The 15949-nt window shown below is 34.3% G+C and overlaps 1 protein-coding gene across 2 annotated transcripts in view; it reads right to left on the bottom strand.

The window, feature by feature from the left end:
• LOC129946697 (uncharacterized) overlaps positions 1 to 15949 on the bottom strand; it is a 188526-nt gene that overhangs the window by 8515 nt on the left and 164062 nt on the right. Inside the window, exons 2-3 of one of the 2 annotated variants that reach the window (XM_056056970.1) lie at positions 6047 to 6274; positions 5141 to 5927 (exon numbers count right to left, since the gene is read on the bottom strand). In XM_056056970.1, the coding sequence (XP_055912945.1) occupies positions 5141 to 5927; positions 6047 to 6049 (790 nt within the window). In that variant the 5' untranslated portion in view covers positions 6050 to 6274. Of the gene's footprint in view, positions 1 to 5140; positions 5928 to 6046; positions 6275 to 15949 lie in introns of those variants that run through there. The other variant, XM_056056971.1, reaches the window with a different exon arrangement.

The following is a 15949-nucleotide window of genomic DNA, read 5'->3' as shown; positions in this document are numbered from 1 at the left end:
AAGTTCCGCCTGGAACACGCTACAATAATTTCAGTCGTTCAGAGTACACACCTCCACCAACCACTTCTTTTGTTTTTGACCCATCTGTGTAAAAAATATTTCTTATAAAATAAAATAAGTTTGAAACCATAATCTCGATGTTTTGAAAAGATATTTGAGTTAAAATTCAATTTTTCAATTTTTCCCAACTTTGAGTAATGTTTTTTTTGGGGTTTTATTTTTTATAAGAAAACTGTCAATTCAATTTTTCTCAAAACTTTACCAGATGTTAAAAAAATCATGTTTCGTTGCTTAAAGTTGTTTTGGAGATAAAATCATTTTTTATTCAAGTTTCAATACATAATATAATATATAGCGTCATTGGTTCGGGAGATATTTAGGGTTAACCAAAATGTTCACCTTTTTTTTTTAAACTGCTATGGTAAAAAACCACCCACGAAATTTTTTTTTGAGAGCCCTTTCTGCATTTTTCTGCATTATTGTATGTAAAACATAATTTATTTGAAGTCAATATATCTTGGTGAAAAATATAATAAGTTTGATTTCAATATCTTGGGTGGAAATGGGCTGAATAAATAAGTTATTACAAAATATTGTCTGGTCAAATTGACTATCCCCGAGCTTTCTGCCGTTGGTAACATAATTCAACACAATTGAATTAAATTGAACATTTTGGATTAGAATTGTCAAAATTCATTATTGCCATGGTGAAATTTTAAAGTGATTCCTAAAAAATATCTAAATAAAAATATCAAACTGGCTGTGTTTTGATAACATTCCTGCTTTTCTTGTTTTGTGGATTTTGTTAAGAACATTATCTTACGTCAACAATCAAATTTTGTATAGAATTAAATAATTTTGAAGTCAATACCTTAACTTTCCGTATTTTTTGTAGATTTATTTTTTGTAAGAAAAGCCGACAGTTGGATTTTTCGAAAAATTTTACCAAATGTTAAGAACGTTATTTTTCATTGCATGAAATTTTATTCTGGAGGTCATATAATTTTTTGATCGTAAAATATTCGAGGTGACATATATTTTTTTTTTCAGTTTATTTGTCTTAAAAAAAAAACAAAACCATTAGTTGATTTTCTTTTTCAAAATTATACTTACATATATTGTTTCACGTCACATTATTTATTAACCAATTTGTTTGAAGTCGCTAGCGGTATTGGTTCCTGCGATACTTTCAATATTTTTGTTTAAATTTCTAGAGTAAAATAAATATGTATACAAAATCCTACAGCACGTTAATATTGTTAAAATTTTATATGAAAAAGAGGCTTTTAGCGAGTCAGCACATTTTTACCTCAGTAGATTCGTATACAACTTGAATAACTGCATCTTTTGCGTAATGTTTTTGTAACAAAATAAAAAGCACGACATTCGAACTTGTACAAGAGTCTGTTTTAAAATATTTACTGTATTTTAAGATGTACTTCCGAAAAGTTTGTTTTTAAAAATTAAAATGCCATTTGATTACTCAAAAAAATCTTGATCTTTCGAAAATTTTATTTGAAAATCGTAAGAGCGTTTTTTTAAATTAATTTGATATATATAAAATGTTTACCTTCCCATAAGAAGTTATTGTAATGGGTCCGATTTGCCGAATTGAATATTTTGACATTTCTCGACGTTTCAACGTCCCTAAAGTCGAAATAAAAGATTTATAGAAAGATGTCTGTGCGTGCGAGTATTGACTTCAAATAAAGGGTGATTTTTTTGAGGTTAGGATTTTCATGCATTAGTATTTGACAGATCACGCGGGATTTCAGACATGGTGTCAAAGAGAAAGATGCTCAGTATGCTTTGACATTTCATCATGAATAGACTTACTAACGAGCAACGCTTGCAAATCATTGAATTTTATTACCAAAATCAGTGTTCGGTTCGAAATGTGTTTCGCGCTTTACGTCCGATTTATGGTCTACATAATCGACCAAGTGAGCAAACAATTAATGCGATTGTGACCAAGTTTCGCACTCAGTTTACTTTATTGGACATTAAACCAACTACACGAATGCGTACAGTGCGTACAGAAGAGAATATTGCGTCTGTTTCTGAGAGTGTTGCTGAAGACCGTGAAATGTCGATTCGTCGCCGTTCGCAGCAATTGGGTTTGTGTTATTCGACTACATCGAAGATTTTACGCAAAGATGTTGGTGTAAAACCGTATAAAATACAGCTCGTGCAAGAACTGAAGCCGAACGATCTGCCACAACGTCGAATTTTCAGTGAATGGGCCCTAGAAAAGTTGGCAGAAAATCCGCTTTTTTATCGACAAATTTTGTTCAGCGATGAGGCTCATTTCTGCTTGAATGGCTACGTAAATAAGCGAAATTGCCGCATTTGGAGTGAAGAGCAACCAGAAGCCGTTGAAGAACTGCCCATGCATCCCAAAAAATGCACTGTTTGGTGTGGTTTGTACGCTGGTGGAATCATTGGACCGTATTTTTTCAAAGATGCTGTTGGACGCAACGTTACGGTGAATGGCGATCGCTATCGTTCAATGCTAACAAACTTTTTGTTGCCAAAAATGGAAGAACTGAACTTGGTTGACATGTGGTTTCAACAAGATGGCGCTACATGCCACACAGCTCGCGATTCTATGGCCATTTTGAGGGAAAACTTCGGAGAATAATTCATCTCAAGGAATGGACTGGTAAGTTGGCCACCAAGATCATGCGATTTTACGCCTTTAGACTATTTTTTGTGGGGCTACGTCAAGTCTTAAGTCTACACAAATAAGCCAGCAACTATTCCAGCTTTGGAAGACAACATTTCCGAAGAAATTCGGGCTATTCCAGCCGAAATGCTCGAAAAAGTTACCCAAAATTGGACTTTCCGAATGGACCACCTAAGACGCAGTCGCGGTCAACATTTAAATGAAATTATCTTCAAAAAGTAAATGTCATGAACCAATCTAACGTTTCAAATAAAGAATCGATGAGATTTTGCAAATTGTATGCGTTTTTTTTTTAAAGTTCTCAAGCTCTTAAAAAATCACCGTTTAGATGTTACAATACAGATAATATTGCAGAAAGATGCAGAAAGGGCTCTCAAGAAAATTGCGTGGGTGGTTTTTTTTCCCATAGCAGTTTTAAACAAGGTGAAAATTGTGGTTAAACCTAAATATCTCAAGAACCGATGACGCTAGAGACTTGACGTGGTACCAAACAATTATATTTTTGGAAAAAAATCAAATTAACGTTTTTTTATAAAACAAAAAAAAACTGAGTGCAAAAATTTGTCAAATTGAAAATCTTACTAATAAAAAATGATTTTATCTCCAAAACAACTTTGTGCAACGAAAAATAACGTTTTTAACATCTGGTTACGATTTGAGAAAAATTGAATTGACAGTTTTTTTATAAAAAATAAAAACCTAAACAAACATTGCTCAAAGTTGGTGAAAATTGAACTTCGACTCAAATATCTTTTCAAAAACTTGAGATTATGGCTTCAAACTTATTTTATCTTATAAGAAATATTGTTTACAACATTCGGTTAAATTTTGAGAAAGATTAAATTGACAGCTTTTTACAAAAAAACTTAAGAAAAAATGTATTTTTGACTCAAATATCTTTTCAAAAATTTGAGATTATGGCTTCCAAATAATTTTAACTTATAAAAAATATCGTTTTCAATATTCGGCAAAATTTTGAGAAAAATTTAACGGTCACTTTTTTTACAGAAAATAAATACTTAAACAAAAATTAAAAAAAGTTAGTAAAAATGTATTTTTGACTCGAATATCTTTTTAAAATTTTGGGATTTGGGTTCCAACTAATTTTAACTTAAAAGAAATATTTTTTTTCAACATTCGATATTCAGTATCTCTCAAGTTATTTTCATTCATCCAATTCGTATTTATTTATATAAGAAATAAGAAAAGTTAAGAAATGCTACTAAAATGTGTACAAATTTGTTCTCTACTAAAAATATATTCAAAAAAACTAGATTCTGAAACTGAGCTTTTTCATTATATGAAAAATATTGTTGGTAATATTGAAATTTTTAAGAACAATTCAACTGATAACTTTTTTAACAAAAGACGAAAACCTACAAACCTTTTAAGCAAGACAAATTGACAGACGGAAAGTGAAGTTATCAGTGTGAGTCGCATTCCAGCCTCTTTTTCAGTTTCAGTTTAAAAACATTTAAAGTAAGTAGTTATTAAGAACTTGTTAATATACGTGCTTTACATTTCAATTTCGTAAAAAAATGACATATTCTCGAGACATCGAATGTTTACTGTTTATTTTTTGAAAAATTTAAAATAAAAACAATGACATTTTTGATGGTCAAATATTATTAAGACAGAATATGATCTTGTGAAAGTTATTGACATCGATTAATTAGTTCTTGAGAAAACTTGAAAACAAAATAACGGTTCTATGGAAAACACCCTTCTTAAGCAAAACAAAAATGTTTTGTTTATATTCAAGGAAACCAAATAAGGAAAAATGTTAAGAGAAGATTATAAAAAAAATTCTATCGTTTCGTTTTTGAGAAAATTTGAATTTTTGAAAACATTAATTTCTAAATTTAAAGTCAATCGTAAAATCAATGTATTTTTAAGTGCTTGACAAAGTTTTAACCTTTTCAACACTGTTAGTCAATTATAAAAAAGAAAGGTACAATTTTCATCCCCCTTTCCCTGCTAGAATATTCAACATTCTCTTTATTTTCCACAGTTTCAAATGCAATGACCTTTTATTTTACCATAAAAGTGTGATGATTTTGTCTAAAAACGATTATAAACAAAATATGTGCACTCAGGCGTATACGCAATCATTTAGTTATGTAATTTTCTTTAACATTTTTTCCGCACACTTTTCAATAAAAGTAATGAGTAATAATGATTTTTAAGAAATTCTAAATTTTAAATAATCTCTTTCTCGATATTTTAACATCGTTAGCAAGATAGAAAATTTTTCACGCGTTCCCTCTCAAAAGAATCTATGGACTTACAATTGTGGGCCTCCTTCAATTTTCATTAAAAGCACACAACACTCTACAGCCTACACTATATGAGCATCATTTAATAGATTAATTTTATAATAACGATAAACATAACTTCAAAACCCCCTGTTGGTACATTATTTTTACTGAATTTACTGAACTCCTATACACTAACCTCTCATTCTGGCTCTCGATAAATATGGCCTACCACTAGCACTACATGATGCAGGTTCCTCTTCACCTTCAATGTGCTTCTTCGATTTTTTACGTGACATCTTGCTGCTAAAGAACATTTCATCAGTTGTTGGTGTCGCACTACCAGGCTGATTTGGGGAATCGGTACAGTTTGCAGTTTCTTCAACTGATGCTGTCGGTATCCTTCCCATATCCTTATCATCGAAGTGATGGCAATCTGGGCAATAGGTAAATGGAACATCTTTGTCGAGATCCGTTTCAGGTTCCTCATCGTCCGTTTGTTGATAGTGAGGGCAGTCATCTTCCTCGCATTGGCATTCATCTTCCTCGTCACCTGCTTCTTTCTTGTTGTCGTTATTGGAGTCATCGTAGTTGCTGGCACCCACTTTATCATCATCACCGTTGGGTTCCTGTTGCTTGTCTGGTTGGCCCTCATGTTTATTTGTGTCTTTATGTAAACTATGACTACAACAGGGCTTTCCATTTCCATAGTCATCGTTGTCCTCCTCGTCATCGTCGTTGTCGAGAACTACAGACTTAGGAGAACGGTATGGTGTAGAAGGCCTCCTTGCCTCACACTTTGCTGATGTAGCTTGTCCGGATGCGGACGACTCTGTGGGTGATGATGGCGCTGGCGCTGGCGATGCCGATAGGGATGTTTCATGTTGAAGTTTCTCCACTGGACACTTTGGATATACATCGGATGGTTCTGATGTTGTGGGTGATGCTGGTAATACTGGTGATGGAGTGACGTTTGTGCTTCTTGTCTGATGGATGAGAAAAAGCACAAAATGATTGCTTGGAGAGTATTACAAGATTCATACAAATTATTTAAGGTGATTTTGTTGTGTAGGTACTACGAGTATCTATAAGGAGAAGGACTTACCATTAATTGACGGACTTCCTTGGCAAATGATGAAGAAGAAGTGAAAAAAGTATTCACAGCTGAGAGGATTTTCTTCTTTCCTTCCAACGTGGCGGTGGTGTTAATTGAATTTGTCTGGTAATTTTGTTCACTTTGTGAAATTATTACAACGCGACACGGCAGAGTGTGGTAATTTTAAGTGGTTGTTTTTCTGTTTAGCTTTTGTATTATGTCATCTGAATGTTTAATCTGAAAAGGAAATAAAAATACAATAATTATAAGTAAGACTTGTTCCTGGCGGTAGACTAGAAGGTCCTAAAAATTTGGAATTCAAATAAGAATTCGATAAGTGGTTTCGAATAAGAATAACATTGAAAATATATTTTTGGATTTGTAATGTATTTGTCTATTAAATTAATTATTTTTTGAAGAATGTACCGATTCACAAACACCATCGAACGATGTAACGCAGGTAGCTAAATCTTGTATAAAAGCATATTTTTGAATAGCCAGCAGTAAAATTCTTTTTCACTAATAAAAAACATTTGGAATAACAAATTGTTATGGGATTGAAAGCACAAAATGTAGTATAATTTCCATAGTATGAATCCAACTTCTAATGTTAAAAATTAGAGCTTTTGGAAACAGCTATACAATTTCAATTGTAAAAAACTTACTTTGGAGTAAAATTCTTTTCTTAACTTTCTAGCAGTTTCTCGAAAATTATTTGAATTACATATCTTCGGTGAATTTACCTAATTTTCAAGTAAAACTTATGTCTACAGTGTAGAATGTAATGAATGTTATGTTGATAGAACCAGTCAAGGTATTCTAAATCCTAATTTTAAGTTAACAAAAATAATTGTAAGTTAGAAAACTTTCTAAGACTCATTGGATACAAAATTCCTTTTTTGTTAAACAACGTAACGATAAATATTTTAAAATTCTCATCAAAGCAAAATCGAAAAAGTTTCTATAAACCGTCTAAGGGTAGCGTTTGTTGTTCCTGAAGAGCCAACAGAAGCCGAAGGCACCGTTTTACCATCAACAACACCTTCTGAATATAGGACCCGAGTCGGACGGGTAGTGAAACTACGAGTTCACACTGCCCTTAGACTGGAGAAGGAGTAGTGTGGTGACTTCCCACCGCAGCGGCAACTCTTGTCAACTTATCGACAGCTACATCTGTTAGGTATTTCATTCTTTTCTTTATAAACTTGCGTGCAACGGAACGAGAATTAATAAGCGACATCGAATGTTTTACTTCTGTTGTTCTTGTAAGCGGTAAACTGGAGAAGAAGAAACAAAGCGATTCATCATTCACTTGGCATAAATCAAAGCTAACGGACCACAGTGCTCAAAGCTACAATTGGTAGGTCCTTGGATAATGTTGGCTTTTCATAATTAGCTATGGCTTTCACTTCGATTGGTAACGGCTTAATACCCTCTGGAACAAGCAGGTGTCTCAAGAACTGTACCTCGGTTTTTCCAAAAACACATTTCGCTAGGTTAACCGTGACGCTGTAGTCATTCAGTCTTTTAAAGACAGTACGGAGGTGTTGTTCATATTTTTGGATGCCACAAGGATGTCGTCAATAAAAGCTACTGCAAAATCCAGTCCTTGGAGTATTTCGTCGATGAGCTGTAAGCTCTTTTAAGGTCGATAGTACTAAAAATCTTGCGGCCCTGAACGTTGTGTCCAAAATCCTGTACGTTGAGCATTGGGTATTTGTCTGCAACTGTTATTGTATTCAACCGCTTGTAATCACCGCAATCTCGCCAGGCCCTTGAAGGGTTAGGCACCTTATGAAGCGGTGTTGCCCAGTTGCTTTTCGAAGGTCTGCAAATACCTAGCTCCATCAGTCCCTGGAACTCGGCTTTGGCGGCAGCTAACTTGTCTGGTGGTAGTCGACGGGGCTTTGCAGTGACTAGTTGGCCTTTGGTTTCAATACAGTGTGTAACCTTGGTGGATAGATGTTGGCGCTTCGTAGGTTGGTCTTCAAAAAGTGTTTTAAATTCCTTCAAAAGAAAAGCAAAATTATTAGAATTGTCTACCAAGGTGTATTAGAAACCTCGGCCCCTCCAGATTTGGAAATATTTGTCATGTTGTCGATAAGTTGTCGGCTGCGGATTTTACGGAAAGATTATAAAAATTCAAGAAGTTTCTCTGATGATGGGAGTTTGCACGTTTGCGACAATGAAGTACCAAGAAAAACTGCGTCTTAGACCTAAAGAGATAACCAATCGCTGTTGGCCATAAGATTTTATCTCCGTACCGATGGTTACATAGATCTTTGTTTTACTTGCTGTCGGAGAAATACAGTTGTGTTTAGTTAGAGGAATAATCGATACGTTGGCGCCTGTGTCGATTAAAATATTTCGTGCAGTAAGACTATCGTAGACGAAAAGACGGTATAAAGGTGTGCCAAATTCATTCGTCTCAACATGAGTTCGGCTCTTTAGTTTCCCGCCACTTTGTAAGCAGATGGTTGGCGTCATTTTGTCGCTTTTTCTCCGAACCTGTGGTGAAACCAACAGAAACCTTTAAGACTGTCTCGTGTAGATCTATCTCGCCTTCGTCGAAAAGATGCAGGTGTTTGATCTCGGCGTGATCTTCTCTCAATCTGCTCACAGCGCTGGCACAAATTCGACATTCGATCTGTAAGCCTCTCTAACTGTGATTCTCTACGGGGATACTATTTGTTTAAAACATGCACTTTTTGAAGAGAAACAAATATTAGAATCATTTCAACGTTCTTTAGAGTTCTTTTATTGTTTTTACAAACGAAATTTAAGGTTAAAAACGAGCTCCCCAGAATTTATTAAACCAAAGTGCTTATATAACTGTTTTTGAGTTGCACTAATTTATAAAACCTCGAATTTCGATTGTTTATTAATCGTCGGTAGTTTAACCTTTTTGATTTACATAGTTAAAGCTAAAAATTAGATTTTTTTAAAAGTTTTTATGTAAACTCTGTTCAAATCCTTTAACATTTCAATAGGAGTACAATCACTCCTAATTATGACTGCTAACGGAAGCAATAACAACTGGAGACTAATACTAAACTTCATTTTGACCAGACCCTTACATTCCCAAGTGTATAGTGATTTTGAATACAAATGCATGCATTTGTTGTTTGCACATTCGACATTTTAGTTAGCAAATGATTCGAACCAATTCTTATAACCGCTTCACTTGGTGGAGTAACTTTATCAGTAATGACCGTTTCATTGATTGAATACCAATTAACGAACTTGCATCACGTCCGTCATCGTATCCCAGCACAAATGTGAGAACAAACAAATAGGTTGACGTGACGGATGAATCAAGGGGAGTAGATGGAAAGTGCTGGATTCAACAGGAATAATTTCAGATGTAGATAGGTAAAATAAGTCTGTAACAAATGAGAATCATTATTAAGAGTTGTAAGCCTAGATAAACGGTTTCTTACTACATTTTTTAATTTAAATATGAGTTCTTTATTGAAAACTTCATTAGTTCATCTATGTAAGCTTGACAAGGAATCATTTCAATAACTTTAAACAGAGTGATTACGGTTGTTTCTTTTATGCATTTACATATATACTGTATGTTTTATACATTATGCCAAAATAATTAAAATTTTGTTTCTTCATAATAAATAGAATAGAAAATTATGCAGATGTATACAAACCTAACGTCTAAAGCCTATCGTCAACAACCTGATAGGTCCCTATCAGTGTGGTTTTAGACCAGGAAAGTCCACAGTCGATCAAATATTCACATATTCGATAATAACATCAAATCGACACCCACCATCTTTTCATCGATTTCAAGCCCACATATGAGAGCATCTACATGGACGAGCTGTATAGAGTCATGTCTAGTTTTGGCATCATAACTCTTGCTAACCGCTGTTTCTTTGGGAGTTCAAAGCAATTGAATAGCAATTGAAAGCCCTCTATCGAGGTACCAAAGTGTCGTTGAATAAGACTCTTACCATCCCCGTCCTGCTATTTGGTGCAGAAGTATGGAGGAAGACCGCAGATAAAGTGGAGCGCATAAATGGAAAGTGACCTCACCCAACTTTAAGCGCGAAACTAGAGGAATCTAGCTAGGAACCGAGTTATATGGAGAAGTTTGTTGGGTAAGGCTCTAGTTAACACAGGAATGTAGCGCCACCTTAAGTAAGTAAGTAAGTATACAAAATCGAAGTCAAAGTCTATTACATTAGAGGCAGAATTGGTTTCCTTAACACAGCGAGTTATAGGTTCATTAATTGCGTAATTAAGCCTATGGTTACTTACGTGGAAAAGATCACGATCTCTAAGTTGACGAGAAGGTATATTTAACTCCATTAAAGATAGAAAGTGTGGGTAGTTGATATGGTGTGACAGAAGATCACAAATAAATAAAACAGAGAAGATTGTACAACGATTTTCAAGTGACTCTAAACCGGTAAGTTTAGATTTCGTAGTATATGAAGGAATTTCAACATTCTATCCAAGTTTCCATACAACCAAACAAGTGAAATTCTTTTGGACTCTTTCAATTCTTAATGAATAAATACTAAAGTATGGGTTCCACACTCTCTTGAGCTACTGATGAAGACGCACTTTCCGGGTTGCGAGAGTGATAACCCCGAATCGCTTGAAACCACAGAGCTAAACGTAGCTCATGTGGAGCAGGTCAATTCCGTTATAACCAGAGAAAATATTTTGTGGGCCATCAATACTTTTTCTCCATATAAATCCCCAGGCATGGATGGCATACTGCCAGTTATGCTTCAAAAGTTGCATGATGTGGCAGCTCCAAGCTTCGAACTAATTTTCAAAGGATGTCTCCTTCTCAAACATGTGCCCATGTCGTGGAGACAGGTCAAAGTAGTTTTTATCCCGAAAGTGGGTAGGCGAGGTCACGAATCCGCGAAAGATTTCAGACCAATAAGCTTAACATCTTTTGTGCTTAAAATCTTGGAACGCATTCTTGATTACCATATTAGAGAAATCCTAGTTGGACGACTTCTCGAAAGCTCTCAGCATGCTTATCTTAAGGGCAAACTGTAGAACAAACAATCCATTATAAAGAATTTACTCTTGCCACCTTCCTTGAAATAGAAGGTGCTTTTAACAACATCCTTACCGAGTTCATAGAAGAATCGCTCGTTAAGTTCGGTGTAGAAGACTTCATTCGAGAATGGATTATTTCCATGCTCAGTGGTAGAAAGATTGAAGCCTCTCTAGGCAATACAATCGCAACAAAACACGTGAGTAGGGAAACACCCCAGGGTGGTGTTCTTTCGCCTCTTCTATGGCTTCTGGTCATGGATACAATTCTCGTTAAATTAGAGAGATGTGGAGTGAAGGAGGTAGATTCCGCGGATGATTTGGTGCTATTGGTGTCAGGAAAGTACACCTCTGTGATTAGTGAAATCACGGAGTCTTTGAAGAAAGTTAGCAACTGGGCCACGAGTTGTGGACTAGGAGTTAACCAAAGTAAAACTGAACTGTTGCTCTTTACCACCAAAACTAAAGAACCGCTCTTCACGCTACCTCGACTCAACGATCAAATCCTATCATTGTCTTCCTGTGCAAAATATTTGGGAGTTATACTCGACCCTAAACTAAATTGGAAACTAAATATTGAAGTACGGGTTAAGAAGGCCTGTGTTGCCTTCTACGCCTGCAGCAAAACTTTCGGCAAAAAGTGGGGACTTCAGTCGAAGATGATTTTATGGACGTACATAGCCGTAGTACGCCCAATCTTAACATATGGTTCGATTGTGTGGTGGCCTGCTCTTAGCAAAGCCTATAATATTAATAAGCTAAAGAAGGTTCAGAGAACAGCTTGCGTGGGCACCACAGGGGCCATGCGTACTTGCCCAACGGACGCCTTAAACGTTATTTTGGATCTTCTTCCAATCGACCTTTTTCTTAAATACATAGTTTCCTGCAGCGCTATTAGGCTGAAGGAATCAAATAGCTGGTTGTCAAAACCTTATGGTCACAGCAACACTACGAAATTAATTTCTTCAGATATTATCTCGGTAGACACTGACTACTGCACTCCTACTTTGAACCTTAGTAAGGGTTTTTAGGTTACTTTCCCATCGAGAGAAGATTGGGAGGATGATATCGTGTCGATAGGTTTCGACACAACCATCTTTACTGACGGCTCAAAGATGGAGTGCGGAGTTGGTTCTGGGATTTTTTCTGAGTCCCTAAATGTAGCCAAATCCTTTAGGCTTCATGACATTGCTAGCGTTTTTCAGGCTGAACTGCTAGCAATAAGGGAGGCATGTAAGATACTTAAACAAAACCCAAACCAAAACCGAAATGTGGCTATCTTTACAGACAGACTCGGCCATATCCTCATCTTAATTGGTCCAGCAATGTCGCGATGAGCTTGCGAACCTGAATATTAAATACATGGTGTGGTTGTCTCCGGTTGTGGTGTAATTAATTTAAAAATGAAAAATAAAACGAAAATTTAAATTTTATTATTATTATTTGTTTTATTTTAAAGCAATAAATTTCACAACTTTTGTTATTATTTTATTTATAACGCGACGCGTTTTCTTCCATCATCGGGCGTATAGTTGACTGACTGCATTTACTTTTTCTATTGGAGCCTCGGTGTGATGTTGATGTTCTATAATACAACATCAAACTCTGTTTGTACCGGACATTGGCCTATAGGAGTTCATGCAGAGAAGTTGGGTATCTCTTACAACACCTTTTGCCGTAGCTGTAGTGACAAAAGAGAAAGTGAAACCATAATCCATTTCCTCTGCAAATGTCCTGCTTTGGCAAACACCAGAATGAAATGCTTTGGAAAAGCATTCTTTCAAGAACTCGATGAGCTATCTAAGACAAAGATTATTGACCTAATCTTTTTTCTCAATGCAACCAAATGGCTCTAACATAATCGCTATGCAGCTTCTCTGCCAATCTATCCCTTTCAATCAAAGGTCAAACGAGTTTTTGGTATAAAAACGGCGCACTACAGCGCTAATTGGATCTCAGGCTAGGTTGCCTTGAGATCGCCATTTCTACCTACCTACCTATGGGTTCCACACAACAATATTCTAAAATTGATCTTATACGTATGCACAAAAATGTTATTTAATAATATAGGGTTCTGAAAAGTCTGATGAATTTCTTTTAATAAAACGAAGCATGGAGTTAGCTTTTTCAGCAATATATTCAACATGTTTGATAAAATTGATTTGGAGGTCAAAAACAACACCAAGATCTTTATTTTTATTTACTCTTTCAAGAACACTACTGCCAATTTAAAGAAAGTAGTATAGTAGGATCGATAGAATGGAAAACATTAACATTTTGAAACGTTTAAAGAAAGATTCTTGCACAATTCAATAAGCATGCTAAGGTAATCTTGCAAGTGAAGGCAATCGTCAGTTTTTTTATGCTTCTATAAAACTTTAGATTGTCAAAAAATAGTCTAAGGGAATTATGGAAAATATCTGGCAGGTCATTAATAATAATAAGGAAAAGTAAGGGTCCCAGGTGACTACCTTGAGGGACTCCTGATGACACATGTACAGGAGAAGAGAGAACATTACCAATGGAAAAAATAAACATGGAAACAATTGACAAACGAATAAGATAAGATTTCAACCATTGTATAATATTTGAATGAAAACCAATTCTTGATAGTTTGTTCAGTAGAATAGTGTGGCTGACTCTATCAAAGGCCTTTGCAAAGTCAGTATAGATAACGTCAACCAGATACCCTGATTCAATTTTATTGAGAACGCAGTTTGTGAAAATAGAAAGGTTAGTAGTTGTCGACATGCCCGATACAAAGCCATGCTGGAAAGGCGATATTACTTCCTTAAGCAAAAATCACACACACGTTTTTCAAAAAGTTTTAGAATGGTAGATAGTTTGCAGATTGGACGGTAGTTAGATATTTCCTGTTTGGGTCCTGCTTTATGAAATGAATAGGAATTATGAAAGATAGATAGATAGATAGATCTTTATTGTAACTGAAATTCTTATAATTTAAACCTAGATTGCACAATTTACAGAGATATGGTGTCTTACATTCTACCTTACTACTGAAAATATTATAACAAGCAATCAATTTATATCACAGATTTATTACATTTTGAAGGAAAAGTTACTAAAAAAAACCTTCATTAGATATTAGAATTTTTTCATAGGAAGAGAGAAGTGGGGAGCAGAAAACTGTCTTAAGATGTTGTTTAGATTTTATCACAGAAAAAAAGTATATTAATAAATAAGAATAAATAAATAAATAATAAATTAAAGAATAAATATATAAATAAATAAATAAATAAATAGATGCATAAAAAGTACAAAAAATAAATAAATAAATCAACAAGTGAATAACAAATAATTAAATACAAGCGAGAAAATAAATAAATTAATGAAAAAATGGACAATAAGTAATAAATTAATAAATAAATAAATAAATAAATAAATAAATAGGGAAATAAATAAATAAAAATAAATAAATAAATAAATAAATAGAAATAAATAAATAAATAAATAAATAAATGAATAAAATAATTAAACACGAATGAACAATTTTAATAAATAATGAACAAGTGAACAAATAAATACAGAGATTAATAAATAAATATTTTAATAAAATAAATTAATTTACCTAAACAAATAAATAAATAACAAAGATTCTTTCAATTCTGAAAGAAATTCACGTTTAGAAAGAAAGAGATTAAAAATATTAGAAAGAGGTTCAGAGAGAACTGAAGCACACATTTTTAAGACATGTGATAATGGAACAGGCTGCAACGGAGACATGAAATTGTAAAAATTCGCTACATAATTGCACTACATGCCACACACGCACTAAGAAAAAATGTCCAAGAAGGTTTTCTGATTGGTTTATTTTTCGAAAATATTATTACAATGGAATATCGAGATCTTGTGATTGCACAACTTTAGACTTGTTTCTTTGAGGGCATATCGAAGATAAAATTATAACTAATTCTCTAAAATTAAAATTCAAGACCTTTTAAATGTTAATTTGTGAAGCAATCGACGACATACATCCGAAAATGGGTGAATATGTCTTATAAGATTGTTTCAGGGTTATTTAATCATATTATTTTTGTTTAGAATTAGCAAGCACTCAAGGGGTTATTAGTACCCTTTAAATGTTTATACTTAAACGCACTGCGAGCGTTAGGGAAATAGGGTAGGATTTAAAAGGAGATACCGGTGCACATTGGTCTTAAAGTTCTGAACATCAAAATGGGTGGGAAAAGCAGAGTTGGCCAAAGCATTCCACATTCTCCATGTGCGATTTAAGGGAGAATCTCTATACTTGACAGTACGCCCGAAATTGAGCTCAAGGGTAAACTGATGAGCATTTTTATAAGAAATCTACGAGGTTCAAAGTTTTTTTTGCAACCTGGTATTGAGTTATTTTTGATGAAATTTTATAACAAGCAAAAATGTCTCCCAATTTCTAATCAACCGACATCACATTTGTCTCCATTTTTTGTATACAATTTAAATCTATCCAAATTTACTAGGCTTATAAGATTTTTTAAGGATGTAGTGTGATCAAAAAGTAAGGTGACTTTTTAAGTTTCGCGCAATCCTACTTTCTAATTTTATTTTTGTTTGTGTTGGCACACATGTCACCATCGAATTTTTCTTGTTGAAAATAATGGAGCAGACAGTTTGTATTCATTTTTGGTTTGAAGTGCTCAAAAACTGTTGACAATGGCGTATCGTTTGGCTCATGCCAATCAATTTAAACGGAGTTTCGCACCTGCGCTAGCGAAATTCGTTACAAAATTGCTTAGTTTTGATCAGACTCAGCACCGCATAAAAATTGCCCAAGACATGTTGAACGATGTCATTGATGATCCTGATCTGCTCAAAAGGGGTTATAACTGCTGGCAAATCATGGGTATTCATATGGTT

Source organism: Eupeodes corollae, chromosome 2, assembly GCF_945859685.1.
Source record: "Eupeodes corollae chromosome 2, idEupCoro1.1, whole genome shotgun sequence".
NCBI classification, from domain to species: Eukaryota; Metazoa; Arthropoda; class Insecta; order Diptera; family Syrphidae; genus Eupeodes; species Eupeodes corollae.
Note: the sequence above shows the minus strand (reverse complement) of the source record. Positions and strands in the feature narration are given on the sequence as shown.